The sequence below is a fragment of the Protobothrops mucrosquamatus genome, unplaced genomic scaffold (assembly GCF_001527695.2).
Source record: "Protobothrops mucrosquamatus isolate PMUCROS unplaced genomic scaffold, P.Mucros_1.0 scaffold_149, whole genome shotgun sequence".
In the NCBI taxonomy this organism is placed as follows: Eukaryota; Metazoa; Chordata; class Lepidosauria; order Squamata; family Viperidae; genus Protobothrops; species Protobothrops mucrosquamatus.
The window spans coordinates 358,597-376,243 of NW_015386225.1; the positions used below are offsets into that span (position 1 = coordinate 358,597).

The 17,647-nt window shown below is 39.3% G+C and overlaps 1 protein-coding gene across 1 annotated transcript in view; it reads right to left on the bottom strand.

The window, feature by feature from the left end:
- Positions 1 to 9,055: 9,055 nt before the first annotated feature.
- The window catches only part of TIAM1 (T cell lymphoma invasion and metastasis 1), a 98,707-nt gene continuing 90,115 nt past the window's right edge, over positions 9,056 to 17,647 (bottom strand). Inside the window, exons 23-26 of the mRNA XM_015819409.1 lie at positions 14,296 to 14,398; positions 11,974 to 12,061; positions 11,685 to 11,857; positions 9,056 to 9,683 (exon numbers count right to left, since the gene is read on the bottom strand). Of these exons, the coding sequence (XP_015674895.1) occupies positions 9,199 to 9,683; positions 11,685 to 11,857; positions 11,974 to 12,061; positions 14,296 to 14,398 (849 nt within the window). The 3' untranslated portion in view covers positions 9,056 to 9,198. The remainder of the gene's footprint in view (positions 9,684 to 11,684; positions 11,858 to 11,973; positions 12,062 to 14,295; positions 14,399 to 17,647) is intronic.

The window sequence follows — 17,647 nt, forward strand, 5'->3', positions numbered from 1 at the left end:
TTGTTCATATCCTTCATAGCTACAATTTGTTTTAAAAAAAGTGCTATGAGAGATTCTTAGCTAAGATTCTGGACAGCAACTTCAAATAAAAAAAGGCAATTCTGTATTTAATTGACCCCAAAATTCCTTTTTTGTTCTTAAAGCATCCACTACTTTCCATGGATAAGAACAGCTTGATCATTTTGTGATTGGAGATTGAAATACCAGAAAGTACTCTTAAAGTGTAATTGAAGAATTAATTAAAAAAATAATCTTCCTCAAGCAGAAAACACCTTTTAATTCATCCTCTGAAATTGCTTTTCTTGATTGAGTTATATAAAAGTTAACATATGTGAAAGAATAATTATCCAGTATTTGGCTCCACTCTACTAGCAAATCCATAATCTAAAATAAGAGTTTAATTTTAATCAAAATCCAAATAGTCTTCCTCTTTTTATAAATAAGTAGAGAGTTGCACATTTATTTCTGAGGGAGGAATGCCATCTTCTGGCGGGAAAAGATGAAGTCTCATTGAAGCAATTTTTCTAACATAAATTATTGCATAGCAAGAAATTGGAGGATTCAGATAAATTCAGCTACCGAGCTACAGTGTCAACTATACAGGCATAATATCGCTAGATGTACTTCATATATTCACATATATTGTTTCAACCAATTAAAATATATGTTTATTTTATTAATTCTGTCTGAATGTGTGGAATATAAGAATAATATTTCCAATATATAGGTACATTTTATTTTCATATTCAGATTTAATGCAACTGATGACACAAATAGTATGATGCTAATGAAAACCTGTTGCACAGCCACACTTAAATTTCATTTGTGTGCAATAAATATTTCAATCTTACACATACGATTAGGATGAAATTTTCATGCCTCAGAAATATAGAACGCTTCGTCAACCCTTGGATACACACCTGAGCATGTTGTGAAATGAAATGTAAATTTTAAGAATGCACTCTAACTGGTTTTGATGGTGTCTTCAAAGCCATTCTTAAAGTGATCCTGTCAAGTATTTACTACAAAGAGGGGGAGAGAGAGAGATGGTCTCATGCAGTATTCTATTTAGTCAAGTTAGAAAAATTATGATTACATTTCATTTTTATTCACTTTCATTAAAAAATGCCAGAGCCTCTTTATTTTAACATTGATGTTACAAATCAGTATTAATGTTCTAATGGTTTTAATGTTTCCTATTTCCTTAGTAATTCATTTCATTTTCAGTCATCTTTTCTACCTATATTAATAACTGATCTATCTATACCTAACAAACTGAGCTAGTGGTTTGTTTGTTTTAAAATGGGTGTCAAACTCAATTTCATTGAGGGCTGCATCAGCATTGCGGTTGCTCTCGGGGGGCTGGGTTGATGTGGCCAGGGTAGGTGTGGCCTACTGGGTGGGCATGGACACAGTGGGTGTGGCCTATTGGGTGGGGATGGCCAGCTCTACATCGTTCGATTCAAGGGTGCCTGTGGGGGCCTGGGCAGGAGTGGGACAGATCTGAGGGTCTCTGGCAGAAGGGGGTGGGACCGGGGCAAGTGCCAAGGCATAGTCCACTGGAGGAGCCTCATTGCCTGCTGAAACCCCTCTGCCGGAGCCCATCAAGCTGGATAAGTGAAGTAGGCGAGGGCCATTTGCTGGCCACTTCCATTTCTTCATTCCTCACAAAGGGTGATACCTCCCCAGCATGCACGCAGGGGGCAGGGCCGACGTGACAGGGGCTGGTTCCTCGCTGTTTCCAGATGGCCTTGTGGAACTAAGACTGAATGCGTTTCAGCAGATGGCCACTACAAAATTGTACATTGGCTCCCGGCCGGCCTGGGCCAGGGCCCAGGCAGTGGGAGCCGTTCCCTCACTGTTTCCAGGATGGCTTCACAGGCCACATGAAACCACTTCGCGGGCCACATCTGGCCCCCAGGCCTTGTGTTTGACATGTCTGTTTTAAAAAGAGTAATAGGTTGTAAGGAAAGGAGAGAAAATCTTTATCTAAGATATTAAGTGATTCATTCCACAGTGCTTTTAAATTAAGCTCAGGGCTTCATAAATGTAGACTGAAGGCACCATGCAAGCTCCTGAAATTTCCTTTCATAATTTAAAGTAGCTCTGCCTTTTCAAGATATGTTTAGTTACACAATGGTTCTACTCCTATATTAGTTTAAAGACAAGATTTGTTCACAAAGTATATTAAGCCATGGTTTACTTAACCACAGTTCATTAAACAGTTCATTAAACAAATTAAGTATGACTTTTAAATAATGAACGAATGGAATAGAATAGAATAGAATAGAATAGAATAGAATAGAATAGAATAGAATAGAATAGAAAAATGGTTGTCCAAACTCTTCTTAAAAACTTCCAGTGTTCGAGCAACTTCCGGAGGCAAGTTGTTCCACTGATCAATTGTCAGAAAATTTCTAGGTTGCTTTTTTCCTTGATTACCATAGTTTCCATCCATTGCTTCTTGTCCTGCCTTTAGGTGCATTGGAAAATAGCTTGACTCCCTCTTCTCTGTGGCAGCCCCTGAGATATTGGAACACTGCTATCATGTCGCCCCTTGTCCATCTCTTCATTAAATTAGACATACCCAGTTCCAGTAACCGTTCTTTATGTTTTAGTCTCTAGTCCCCTAATCATCTTTGTTGCTCTTCTCTGCACTCTAGAGTCTCAACATCTTTTTTACATCGTGGTGACCAAAACTGGATGCAGTATTCCAAGTGTGGCCTTACCAAGATATTGTAAAGTGATATTAATACTTCACGTGATCTTGATTCTATCCCTCTGTTAATGCAGCCTAGAACTGTGTTGGCTTTTTTGGCAGCTGCAGCACACTGCTGGCTCATATTTAAATGATTGTCCACTAAGAGTCCAAGGTCCCTATAACTGAAAGTCTTATCTGCCCACCTCTTTTTGGCTTAGTATTATGTAAACCTAGCAATCATTGGGAACCACAAGATGGGCATCATATAAATTTAAAAAATAAAATTGGCAAACCCCAAAATGTGTTTAAATGTAGGTTATTTAAAATCTAAGATTATGCATTTTTATTTAGAAAGAGCAAAGTGTAATGAATGAAAAATAGAAACTATGGGATGGTTCTTCTGTAAACCCAACCAATGTGGTATCTTGTTCAGTGTGAAGTGGCTAGTTCTTCAGGGGTATGATTTGATCTGCTCATTCATACATTGTTATTTTTTATACAGATTTCATTGCAATGATAATTATTGAAAGGTTCTGCACTTATTATTGATTCATTATATTGTATATTCCTTCATTTGGGTAACACAAATTAACCTTACAAAACATACTATAGTTAGAATTACATTTTAATATTTTATTTACTATGTGAGCAGCTCAGATAATTGATGCATGTATTTTAATGTATTCAAATTAGGTCAGATCTAATAATAACAGAGTATTAGAGACTGCATATCAATAATTAGGGAACATCATCAATATAGAATATTTCTATCTTCAGATATTCTGTAGAATCACTGTTTTGATTACTGTTTTGATTAACCCCCATCCCACACCCCCACACCCAAAGTAGTAGAGCAAGTTCCACCAGGATGGCACCTGGATGGCCTTCATTTTGTTCGGTTACTTTTATGAACCTCCAGAAGAAGATGTATCTTAAATAAATTCTGAAAATCACCATAAAGAGAGGGAAAATAATTATGATTGGATAACAGATTGTGTAAAATCACAATGCATGTGATATCACTTATACCTCTTTCTTCCCTATGAACCTGCATGACTCCCGTTCATGGGGGAAGCACCCTGTTGCAATAAACATCACACTCAAGATCAACTTTCCAGTGACTTCATTAGCAGAATCTGGAAAGAGGAGGGGTTAAATATATCACCTTCAGAGAGCTCTCATTTTCAATCCACTGATTATCCCTACTGATTATCCCTACTGCACCTGTTATTACTCTTCCTGATTTGGAAAGTATAATTCTACTCATGAGCCTAAACAGGTATTTGCACTTCTTGTGGTTACATCACACTACTGATGCATGTTCAAGTTGCAATTACCCAAAAAAGTTTTCTCAAGTACATTAAGCCAGCTACTCCCCATCATATACTGTACTTTTGTGTTTGATTTTTGTTTCCTGTTTCAAGAGCTTCACCTGTTTGAATTTCATCGTATTTCCTTCTATTTACATCTCTAAACTATCATTTATTTTGAATTTTATTTCTGTCTTCTACTGCAGAGATTCTTAAGTTCTGTGGTGTTGTGACTCCTCCCAAATAATAAAGCAACAAATGGCAACAACAAATTGGAGCAAAAACTGGCAAAAAAATAACTGAAACAATGCCAAACAATGCCAAACAATGATACAATCAATCTCACAAAACAGTCAAATAAAACATCAGATTCAAAAAATATTCTTCAGTGAAGTTATGAGTATCATGCTGCGGCGCCTGGTGGGGTTGGGAGTGGGAGGTACCGTTATGCGGTGGTTCTCCTCCTTCCTCACCGACCGTACGCAGTCTGTATTGGCAGGGGGGCAGAGGTCGACCCCAAGGCCCCTAACTTGTGGGGTGCCACAAGGGTCGGTCCTCTCTCCCCTATTGTTCAATATTTATGTGAAGACGCTGGGTGAGATCATCCGTGGTTTTGGGGTGGATTTCCATCAGTACGCTGATGATACTCAGCTGTACATTTCCACCCCAGACCACCCTAATGATGCCCTTGACGTGATGGCCCGGTGCCTGGAGGCCGTACGGGTCTGGATGGGGAGAAACAGACTCAGGCTCAACCCTTCCAAGACCGAGTGGCTGTGGTTGCCGGCGCCCCGGCATAGTCAGCTGACTCCATCGCTGACTATAGGGGGCGAAACTTTGGCCCCCTCGGAGAGGGTGCGCAGTCTGGGTGTCCTCCTGGATCCACGGCTGACACTGGAAGACCAGCTGACGGCCGTGGCCAGGGGGGCGTTCTACCGGGTACGCCTGGTCTACCAGTTGCGGCCTTTTCTGGACCAGGACGCCTTGCGCACAGTCACTCATGCTCTTGTCACCTCCCGCCTGGACTACTGCAATGCTCTCTACATGGGGCTCCCCTTGAGGAGCACCCGGAGGCTCCAGCTAGTCCAGAATGCAGCCGCGCGGGCGGTGATGGGAGTGTCTTGTCGCTCCCATATAACACCGCTGCTGCGCGAGCTGCACTGGCTGCCGGTGGCTTTCCGGGTGCGCTTCAAGGTGTTGATTATCATCTTCAAAGCGCTCCATGGCATCGGACCTGGTTATCTCTGAGACCGCCTTCTGCCTCCGATTACCTCTCATCGGCCGATACGCTCCCACAGAGAGGGTCTCCTCAGGGTGCCGTCAGCCAGACAGTGCCGGCTGATGACCCCCAGGGGGAGGGCCTTCTCTGTTGGAGCCCCCACCCTATGGAACGAGCTACCCCGAGAGATCCGGGTGATTCCGGATCTCCCCTCCTTCCGCCGCGCCCTCAAGACATGGCTATTTAAGTTAGCAGGACTGGCCTAAGGGTTATTTTAATTTGGTTTTAAAAAAATTTTCGAATTTTCGGCCTTAGAATAATATTTCATTTTAATTAATATTTTAAATTTTGTATTTTTGTATTCAAGTATTTGTTTTAAATGGCTGTAAGCCGCCCTGAGTCCGCAGGGAGAAGGGCGGGGTAGAAATACAAGAAATAAATAAATAAATAAATAAATAAATAAATTCATCTCCACATGGTCTCTGAAGTTCAAGCCTTACCTTTGTAACAGCCACTCTTACCCCTACAGCACAATCAACATTTGGTTCACCTCGTGAGCAGCCACACAAAATCTTAACTCCACCCCTGGAGCAACCTGCAACAGTGTTCCAAATCTAGATGAACTTACAGTGAGCCCCAGGCCTAGATCTTGGTAAGTCTGTTCAACTATGAAAGACCATACCCTAGTAGATCTTCCCCTGCCCTGCAAATGATCTAGCCATGGGCAGCCAAAGCTAAATTTCTGTAAAACCACACTGGAGCTCTCAAGAACAAAATTTGGGACCTCTTTTATTCCGCCCAGATACTGATCAAACCACAGGAGGGAACCCCAGAGCCCTACAGAATCTTGTTCTCACTCTGCTCAGACCAGCCTCCATCCAGGAAGAAAGGAGCAAGTTCTAGCAGCAATTCAATCCTCCCACGCAACTAAAAAATTGCAATTCCAATTTGCTTATGACTTCTTAGAGAGTAATAATATACCAAAGGAAAACAATCTACTCAATGGTATTAGCTAATCTGTCTAATTTTGTGTCATCTGGATATTTAGGAAGCATTCATCTCTTAATGCAAGCCATATATTGAAAAGTAGATGATCCAAGATAAGCACTTGTGGTAACCTCAATAGATCAGCCCATTGATAAACCCTTTGTCTGTGATTTTCAAGCTAATTAAATCCTTTGCTGTCAGTACTTAATTTAGTAATCTGAATGATATTGAGTCATTTGTGAAATGTTTTACTAAATTATATATATATATATTAAAAGGAAAGATTACTCTGATAAGACTTATTTTTAACAAATACATGCTGTATAAGTATTGGTAAACAATCAAGCATTGTTGTCAGTGTGCTTACAAATCAATCTGTTTGTGAATTAATGTACAATCTATCCTATCCTCCACTCACCTGGTACTTCAGAGGTCCATGAATGCCCTTTTATAAACCAGGTGCCCTAGTATCTAGAAATTCAGCCTGGATTACTTTTGGTTTAGTTACTCCTAATTTAAGATATAGAAAGAGGTTACATTTTCTTGGGTTGTGTCTGTTGTCCTTTTCATTAGGCACATATAACACTCTACTACAAGCTCTTTCCAACCTAGGGTACTCAAGATAAATTGCTATTAATTCTGCAAATCTCCAGCCAGTATAACTAAAATGTTTTATACTGAAATAAAATAACAAAAAAGAAGACGTTCCCCCAATATTTTTCAGCATTATTTTATTTGACAGGCATTTACAACGTTCCATTCATATGCCTAGAAACATAAAAATAGACCTTCTTTCAGCTTATAAAAGAAATATATAAGAACCTTTGACATTGACAGGTCATTATATTATGTACAAGAACAATGGCACCCTCCAAGCACAGGACGTCCAGCATTTCACAGGCTTATTGTATTCCACTAGGGACAGCAAAAGCATTGTAATGTCTAATAAGTTGGTACACAACTGATTTAATTTTAATATGATGAGATACACAGGGCTTAGAAAGCTTTTTAATAAAACGGTTAAAAAATAGCAAAAGTTGAGAGAATAAAACTATCAAAATACTGAATATAGTGCACTGAGAATCAAACAGGTGACACTCCAATACTGGTTGAGACATAAGACAGCAGATGGTACTGGGTAATATTTCCTGTTCATGTCATCAAACATAGCCATAGCGAATTATACAAAAGTATCCCCTAAAGCTACTACAAAATTTTAGATTTTCAATATACCTACTAATGTGTCAAACATCAGTAGGTCTGAAAAGAATCCCACTTGAAAAACAAAAAACCCCAAATCCTCCCATTTTTGCAGAGCAAAACTAAGATGGGGAAGCCATATAAATATTTAAAAAGAAAAAAGTGCTTTAAAAATTATTTGGAACTCTTTGATCTGTACCCTGTTATAGATGTTTAAATAGGAAGTTTTAAATGTAATTGAAAGTTGCCTGTTTAGTATATTGTTCGTATTATTTAATAGTATGGAGAGGGAATCAAGTAATAATGTACACTAATCTCACATGGATAAGATGAGGTCAGCTTTTCTGGCCATAAAATATTTAATTTTTCCTGAGCCTAACTTGATCAGGCAGGGAGGATCAAACTCACCCAAGGTGAAATCCTACCAACTGCAACAAAATCACAACAGGGATTAACTTAACCTCCTTGGATGTTCAGCTCGTTGACATTGCTAACTTAATTCCAGTCTCAAATATGTGTAGCTGCCCACTGATATTTTACAGAAATGAGATTTTGTCCATAGAAGTTTGCAGTTCAGACTATAAAACCAACATCTTCAAACCCTTTCTGAAAAGTTTGTTGTTTTACAGCCCAAACTTGGAACTGAACAGCACAGCCCTCTGTATGTCTACTTGAAAGTCAGTCTTACTTCTCAGTAATTGCAGTTTAACACCATCAAATCCCCATTCATTTGTGCCTTTGCATTTTAGGTAACATAGAGAAAACTATTTTCAAGTGTTGAATTTCGATCTCTAAAGTTGAAAAAAAAAAGATTTTGCATTGTTATATTTTTTATGTAAAGTTAGAAATTCCAACATTGACATTAAACTAACCACAGACCAAAAAAGAACTCAGCACAACATAAATTCCAGATTTTCCCTCACACATCCCTAAAATACACATTGCATCACCAAATCAAGAGATGTTCACTTCGCAACAGGAAGCTTTGTGAATGCTACTGCATGCAGCTACCTCAGCTACTAGAGATGTTTGGCACTATAAAGGCTATAACTTGTTAAAGAAGAAAAGAAAGGGAAGGCTGGTTCTAATTCCTGCAAATAAGCAACTGGACTACTCAGTGGGTGGTGATGTCAAACATCTAGTTAGCAGTGCATGTGCAGTGCAGATCATCCCTTGTATGTCCTTGAGTGTTGAATGCAAGTTATTCCCTCCATTCAACACCATTCCCACTTGTGGTACCTCAGAAAGAAGGAAATCCCATGTGCAGAATAGATTGCCCTTGCTGGATAAGGGTGAACAGCTTTGAGTTGAAGAGTGAAATCTGCTGCAGTCATGGACAATTGTTCCTTGTTTGCTGCAACTTTTTAAAGATGAACCTATGATTTTTACTTATCACATATAAAATTAATTTGCTGTTGTGCTATCACTTAAGCTAATTTGCTGCACGCATATATTTTAAGAAAAACACCCACAGCGTTGTGTTTTTTAGCAATATCTATGCAGCCCATTATATTATGCAGCCCCTGATTTGTTTTTAATAAATAAAGCCCTTGGTACTATATAGAGAAGGACTCAAGCTCATTCCATTTTCAAATTTTACTTCACTTCTCCTTTTTATACTATTTTAAAGGAGAAAAAAGGAGAAGAGGCTGTAGTTTCAACCAGTTTAGCTGCCATTACTATATGTGCAAGTATGCATTCTAAGGGATGGTTCTCCACAATATATAAAGGATAAATTTGGGGTTCACCTATACCTAGCATCTAACAAGAAAGTATTGGATCTAAAGCTCCGTGTTTAGTTTTCTTGATGGTACAAAGTCTTGACGGCGAACCCAAATGACTTCTTCACCATTGCCTTCCATGCCACCATTAATTCCAGACAGAGCAGTTTGCTTCTTTAATTGAGCCATTCTGGATGCGTGTGAGCCCATAGTGTACCGTGTTTTGTTTCCCCGATATGATTGGTTGTTTGTAATAGAGGCTGACTGCAATTGTTCCTGGAGTTCTTTTTCAACCATAGTGCTCTTCAAAGGCTCACAACAGTCCTCCTCATCACTGAGAATATCTGTTTCTTTTATGTCCTCTTGTTCTTCATACTGACCAAGATCAAACTGCTCTTCTACCCAGCGGTCAGTGTCCTTGTTGTTGGATGTCTGATGGGTCTCTTTCTCAGGACTGCTGGCAAAGACGGCATCTGAATCAATGGTAAATCTGTTTCGACCTAGGCGGCGCCTTCTCCTCCCGAGTGACTTGCTTGGGGCGGACACTGCGCACACACAAAAATAAAATCCCAGATGCTTTTATAAAGAGAAGTTTGAATATTTTAAAAATTAGCCTTTGCATTCTTCTTTCTTTCACAATAAAAGTAAAGGTAAAGGTTTCCACTATTATATCTGACTCTAGGGGCTGGTGCTTCTCTCCGTTTCTTGCCAAGGAAGCCAGCTTTGTCTGAAGACATTTCCATGGTCATGTGGCCAGCATGACTATACACCAAAGGCCCATGGAACGCTGTTACCTTCCCACCAAATTGCTACCTATTTATCTACTTGCATGCTTTCAAACTGCTAAGTGGGCAGGAGCTGGGGCAGGTAACAAGAGCTCACCCCATCTCACGGTGCTCGGGTCTTACACCCAGGCTATTAGCTTTCCAGTTGACAAGCTCAGCATCTTTAACCACTCAGCCATCATGCCCCGCTTCACAATACCATGTTTCCCCAAAAGTATGACCTACCCCGAAAATAAGCCTTAGATTGATTTTTGGGGGTGGGCCTAATATAAGCCCTACCCCCAAAATAAGCCCTAGTTTTGGGGTGAGGGGCACAGCTAAAAAGCTAGGGTGAGGGTGGGCAGGTGGAGCTTACCATTGCAGCCAGGCCTCCCATGGATTGACACTTGCCTTGCTGTAAGGAGCAGCTTCATTCTGCAACTGAGAATGGAGCTCGGCCTGCATTTCACAGTTAGAGGCCTTTCCGGAAGGCCTGCGTAGCCAAAAACCAAGCTATAGATTGCATCCACAGCTCAGTGCTCGGCTGCAGAGGCCTTCAAGAAAGGCCTCTGACTGCAAAATGCAGGCCTGAGCTCCATTTTCAGCTGCAAAATGAAGCTGCTCCTTCGGCCGCAGAAGAAGTGGGTGGGCTGGGCAGGACTGTTGGTGCCACCGCGGAAAAGACACACACACACACACACACACATACACACCAAAAATAAGAGTTGGTGCCTGTTTTGGAAGCAAAAAAAATATATAATAAGACCAGGTCGTATTTTTGGGGAAACACAGTAGCTGATAATTAATAACAATGAAGCATGTAAAATCTGACAAGATATGACTTGGGGAATTGATAAACATGAAGAAAGGCTAATAAATCTCCATGAGGGAGATGGACAGTTTAGAAACACAACATGTAATAAATACAAAATAAATAAAAAATGAGTGCTTTGAATGTGGTAAATGTGTTAAAATCTATTTGTGCTGTATGTGTGCATGTGTGTCTGTGTACCTGTATGCCTGAAATAAATAATTATCATTGGAAAATTTTATACCTAAATTTTCTATGCAGACAAATGAAGTTGTATACAAGGTTAAAATCAGCCTTGTAATTTTTAAACTACCCTGTAGTTAACCACTTAGATATTATCATGGAAAAAGAAGATAGTACTTTTTCTTCCTCCAATAGATAGAATTGTCTTAGTTAACTTTAACATCTGGACCATTGAAACACAAGAGCTCAATGATCCTCTGTTACTTCTCACTTCATTATTTTAAGATATGCTTAATAGATAAGGCAATTCAGTAGTGCTTTACTAGCACCGCATGTCAGACTTTTTGAAGAGATGCAAAAGTAGCAGTGATGGGGCAAAATACAGAGAGCTGATATTTAATGTGATATCCTGACCTATGGGGGACATGTGGGGTTTTGTAAATTCAGTTTCCTTTCACACGTCACAACATTCATCAAGTAAATGGCAATTGTATTATATAAGTCTGCCACAATGGCAATTAATTATTACATACAATCTGATTACACATTTCTGAAGCTACAATAAATGGGATAAAAATATTAATGGGGCAAAGCATTCTTTATGTGGCGGGGCTTTGCTTTGTTTTGTTTTGTAAATTCTCCCAAGACTAATCTGTTGCAGGTACATAATGTGAGAGGACAAAGTAACCAATGAGTGGGGCATTGGGTAGGATCATCCTTCCTTGCTCTTAAACTCCTTTCCTCCCCCCCTCTTCTGGAGTGCTTTAACAAATTTTAACCGGGAGTACCTGTCCTGTTCATAGTTGGCCTTGCGCCTTTCAGTGCACTCAGCCTTTTCCCTCCAAATGGGACATAGTGCTGAGATGAGGGCAAACTTTCCGTTTTAAGAAGTTGTCTTCTGTGTTTGTCACGTAAAATTGAATGCACAGCTTTTAGAAAATCTTTCCTGTGTTCTGGGGAACTGAAAAGAAGAAAGAAAGAGCACGTGCCAGTTAGATGCTGGTCTGGCAGCAGAATATTGACACTTATTTATTTAGTGTAAATGGCAATATCATTTTGCAAACCATCACTCCTTACCTACAACAAAGATGGAATGACCTCTCTGGCCTGCCTTCAGACTCAGATTTCACATGAACGATCTCACAGACAGAACTGGTCTCTGCGTCTGAGAAAAAGAAAGACAAATTTGAAAATATAATTTTGGTTTATTTACTGAAAGCATTCTGTAGATTTCAAAAACAATCTCATCTGAAATTTGAAGACTGCTGTGATGATTAGCTTAGTGAATTAAATATCTAAGATTAATTGGTTCAAGAATTATAGCCCCAGGAGTGGTGATGTGAAATGATGGATTATTTTCATGTCATGCTGAATACACAGAATGACCATAACATGTAAAAGCTTCTTAATATGGTTGCAATCCATCACATCAAGCATCTTCCCATTAGCAATGTCCAATACTGGTACTACTTTTTTTTTTTACTCTGACTTTTCTTACGTGGTGAATGATTCTAAAAACCATCACAATCAAACATTCCCAAGTAAACAATATTCCTTCCACAAAGACGTCTCTGCCTGTGTAGCACTATAAGGAGCTGCAGCCGGTTGCAGCATTGCATGCACATCCTCCGTTCATTTCAGAGTGGACTGTATATGACTCCCATTCAAACCATTTTGTTAATAATCAAATGTAAACAATTTGAAGGGATCTTCTTAAGCAACTGCCATTTTATTTGGTCAATACATTTTTGCTCCTATGCTATAGTTGAATATACCTTTACTGATGCTATTTTCTTTAAAGCCGGACAATGAAAATCTAAAAAGTAAAGTCAAGGAAGTTTATATAAGCAAGAATAGACAACTTTCACATTATCTACTGAAACTTTACAATAGTGAATTCTTCTATGCTCAGCATAAGTCTAAACTAAAGCAAGAGCTACCATAAGCCATAAGCTACATTAGCCATCAGCATAAGTCTAAAACTAAAGCAAGAGCTACCACTAGCCATAGCCCCCAAAAAAAGAAAAGACCTGAACAAAACACATTTGGACCACTTTCCATTGGCTGCATTGAATGAGATGTTTTATTGTTTCAGAGAAACTACAGACTGCATGGAGATTTCAAATTTTAAAGCAACAAAAGAGACCTAAAGAAGTACTTACTCTATTTATATCATTTATATTGATATAAATATAGCTGCTGTTGTATTTCCAAAGACAGTATTGTCCATATACCTACAATGTCATCCCATGGTACAACATGAAAACAAACTACAATCTCATAGGCCATGAAACCTTTCAGTGACTTAATTAAGGTACCTTGCTGTTTTCTTGCTTGATCCAGCTCTCATCACAATTAAAACTCTCAGTAGTGAATCTAAAAACTCCTACAGGTACACCACAGGCAGTGCACATCAGCAGCTCATATTAGGAATACATATTAGGAATTGAAAAGCATCTGCAAATTGCTCTGTATTTTGAGACTACAAATTTTATATCCGAAAACAGAATTTGTGTCAGTTGATGCAGAGAGAGAGAGAGAGAGAGAGAGGGAGGGAGGGAGGTAGAGAGAGAGAGAACTACATGAGCATTAAGGACAATTCAAATCTATTTTCATGTTTGAAAAATAGCCTGACAGGTGAGACTCAACTTCCTTTATATTTTTAAAGATTAAATGTATCTGCATAAATAAGAGTAGTTGGGAAAGCTATGTTAACCCTGCTAATGGCCTGTTTTGCCTCATGGGGAAAGGAGGCTGAGAAATAGTGACTGAGGAGAATTCCAGAGGAGATAAGGGCTGTGGGAGAGGGATAAAGAGGTTTTCTGGCCAGTTAGAAATAATGATGCTATGGATATTAATAAGCAATGTAAACAAAGAAAGGGGGGAGCAGCAGAAACAGCACCCTGAAGCTGTGTTTAGCAAGCATTAGTTCAAACACTAAAATAATGGTGGCCCCCCCACTCCTTTAAGTAATTTTGTTGACTATCAGAATTATTGTAAAGTTAAATGTTCAATCACTAAGGGTTTAACTCTCTTTAAAAGAAGAAAGTGTGAAAGCAACTGTGCTATACAATTCCTGCTCTCTTTAGGTTCCTGTTCTGAAATTCAGGAAATAGGAAACCAACAAGAATTTGAGCTAACACTCACATTTACCAAATAAAAGGCCCCATTTGGGCAGTTAAAACTGTTATCAAATATAATCTGAATGGGACATCCTGCTATTTTTTTCTGCTATCTTTTTTTTTTTGGTAATTCTTATTTTGATAAATTGGCTTTCCTGCTGGATTATATACTTACCAAACTTGTAGTTTGGTAATTACCTGGGATATAGTTTTTCAAAAGAGAAGTTGTAGAGTAACCAAATGAAAAAAAAATCATAAACAAACCATTTAACCCTACCTGCACTTGCCAATGCTCGAACTTGCAAAGCCTCCAAGGGAATCATGTGTCGGAAACGAAATGGGTCTGAGTCTTCATAAATGGACACTCTATGTGATCCACCCTATGTAGGGAAAAACAATTCTTATTAATGGTATTATGAAAACTGCTTTATTTTATATCAAATGTTTAAATATTTACAAAAGCCTTCAACCTTGATCAATACACAGTGAATGAAAGTGATGGAATTAAGGAAGTTGATAGGAGCTTCATTGTTTCATCCCCTCATGATAATTTCCTGTCTGAAAAAATAACTGTATATTGTCATTCCATTATTCCCTTAATTTGATTGTCAGAGCAACTATTATCTTCCCGAATGTTTTTTTCTGTCTCAGGCAGAAAAATGTTGAGATTTCTGTCTCAGGCAGAAAAAGGTTAATATCATACCAAATGTCACAGGGGTATAATAGAAGATCTCTGTTTCATCTCAAGAATATTGCCTTGTGAATTATATTTGTCCTGAAATTAGAGAATGGTAATGATTTGTCAAAGTTTTATGATTATATCTGACACAGCAAACAACTAAAAGTTTTCTGCATTAAATATAAGTTGGCAGGGTATTACTGCTGCAAAAGGGGCAAGTGCAGTTTTTACATCAGCAGAACTATACTTTCATAAATATAGGAAGACACAATTTTACTTTATTTTACTTTGGTCAAACTTCTCTTAGAACATTATAACTATTTCAAGAACAATTCATAGATAGAAGAACAAGTTCAGAAAAGATCAGTGGGCTTAATTAGAAGACTGGAAATCAAATCCTATGATGAGACAATGAAAAAACTAAAAACACTTTGGGTGAGGGGAGCATAGGTTAACAATCTAAAAATGTAAAGTTCTATTCTGCATCACCCCAAATGGCAGGGCACAGAATAATATATTTAATTTACAAAACACCAAATTCTGGTTGGATGTTAGAAAGGTATCAATTGCCCAGAGAAGTGATTGGTTATTCTTCACCAGAAGTAATAATAATAATAATAATAATAATAATAATAATAATAATAATAATAATAATAATAATAATAATAATAATAATAATAATAATAATAATAATAGAAGAAGAAGAATTTGTGCAAAGATCGATGGCACAATGGAAGACACAGTTGCATGTCAATGATGAGAGACTGGGAGAGGTTAACATCAAGAAAGGAATATTTCAAAGAGATTCATTATCACCATTACTATTTGTTATTGCACTGTTTCCTCTGTCAACAATACTGAACAACTCAGGACATGGCTATCAAACATCAAAAACATCTGCCAGACTATCCCACCTCCTTTACATGGATGATCTGAAGCTATATGGAAAAACAGCATCTGAAATAGAATCGCTGCTCAACACTGTCCGTATATATAGCCAAGATATTGCAATGGAGTTTGGCTTGGACAAATGTGCTACACTTACTATCAAACAAGGGAAAATAGTGAAAACTGAAGAAATCAAGATGCCCCACGAAAATTAAGAGTCTGGATGAGGAAGATTACTACAAATACTTGGGTATCCTTCAAGCTGACAATATCAAGCACACGGAAGTCAAGAAAAAGATTAGAGGTGAGTACACCAAGAGAGTGAAGAAGATCTTAAAGTCCAAACTCAATGGAGGAAATACCATGAAGGCAATCAACACCTGGGCAATTCCAGTCATTAGATACACAGCTGGAATAGTAGACTGGACTCAAGCAGAACTAAAAGCAATGGATGGGAAGACCAGAAAAATCATGACAATGAATCATGCCCTTAATCCACGCAGTGACATTGACAGACTCTATCTACCAAGGCAAATAGGTGGGCGTGGAATACTGCAAGTACATCAGATGGTTGAAGAAGAAAAAATGGCTTTGGAAGAATATCTGAAGGACAATGATGAAGATGCACTGAAATTAGTATATCAGGAAGGCTTACTGACTACTGGAGAGACCAAACTCGCCTACAAGAAAGACCAAATGAAGAACAGAATAGAGGCATGGGAAGACAAAGCACTACACGGCCAGTATATTTAAAAAAATAGCTGGGAAAGCAGATAATAACAAGACCTGGCAATGGCTAAGAGCAGGAAAATTGAAGAAAGAGACCGAGGGACTAATTCTGGCTGCACAAGACTAAGCCTTAAGGACAAATGCATATAAAGTCAAAATTGAGAAGACAGAAACAGACAGTAAGTGCCGCCTATGCAAAGAAGCTGAAGAAACAGTGGACCACCTGGTAAGCTGCTGCAAGAAGATCGCACAGACTGACTACAAGCAACGGCATGACAAAGTAGCAACAATGGTGCATTAGAAGATCTGCAAGAAATATTATTTGCCTGTAAGCAAGAACTGGTGGGATCATAAAATAGAGAAAGTCATGGAAAATGATAAAATTAAACTGCTCTGGGACTTCAGAATTCAAACAGACAAGCACCTGCAACATAACACCCTGGACTTAACAATTGTCGATAAGAAAGACAAAAATGTCTGGATAGTGGATGTGGCTGTGCCTAGAGACAGAATAGACGAGAAAGAACTGGAGAAGATAACAAAATACAAAGACCTACAAATAGAAATAGAACGACTGTGGCAAAAGCAAGCAAGGGTAGTACCAATAGTAATAGGTGCCTTGGGTGCAATCCCAAAACCACTGGAGCACCACTTGAGCACCATTGGCATTGACAAATTCGCCATTAGTCAATTGCAAAAGGCGGCCTTACTAGGAACTGCTTCCATCCTGCGACGATATCTGTAATAACATCAAACATCCACATCTGCCTATCCCAGGTCCTTGGTAAGGACTCGATAGGTAGACAAAAATGCCAAATCCAGTCTGAACATCTGGCTGACTGTGCGATGATCAATAATAATTCCAAGTGTATTCCAAGTGTGGCCTTACCAAGGCATTGTAAAGTGGTATTAACACTTCACGTGATCTTGATCCTATCTCTCTGTTAATGCAGCCCAGCACTGTGTTGGCCTTTTTGGCAGCTGCAGCACACTGCTGGCTCATATTTACCGTATATACTCGAGTATAAGTCGACCCGAGTATAAGCCGAGGGACCGATTTCCCAGAGAACTGGGAAAAATTGGTGACCCGCGCATAAGCCGAGGGGGCATTTTGGCTGTTCCTCCCTGGCCGCCCTGTCAGTGAGCGCCCGGCAGGGCGCAGCGTCGCCAGGCCTCCCCCCTTCGCGCGAGGCTTCTGGCATTCCCCCTCGCGCTTGGCTACGGCTCGCCACTTGCTCCCCCTCCCCTGGCGCTGCGCTGCGCCTGCTTGCCTGGCGGCGGCGTCCGCAACAGCAATGAGCTGGGCAAGCAGGCGGAGCGCAGCGCCGGGGGG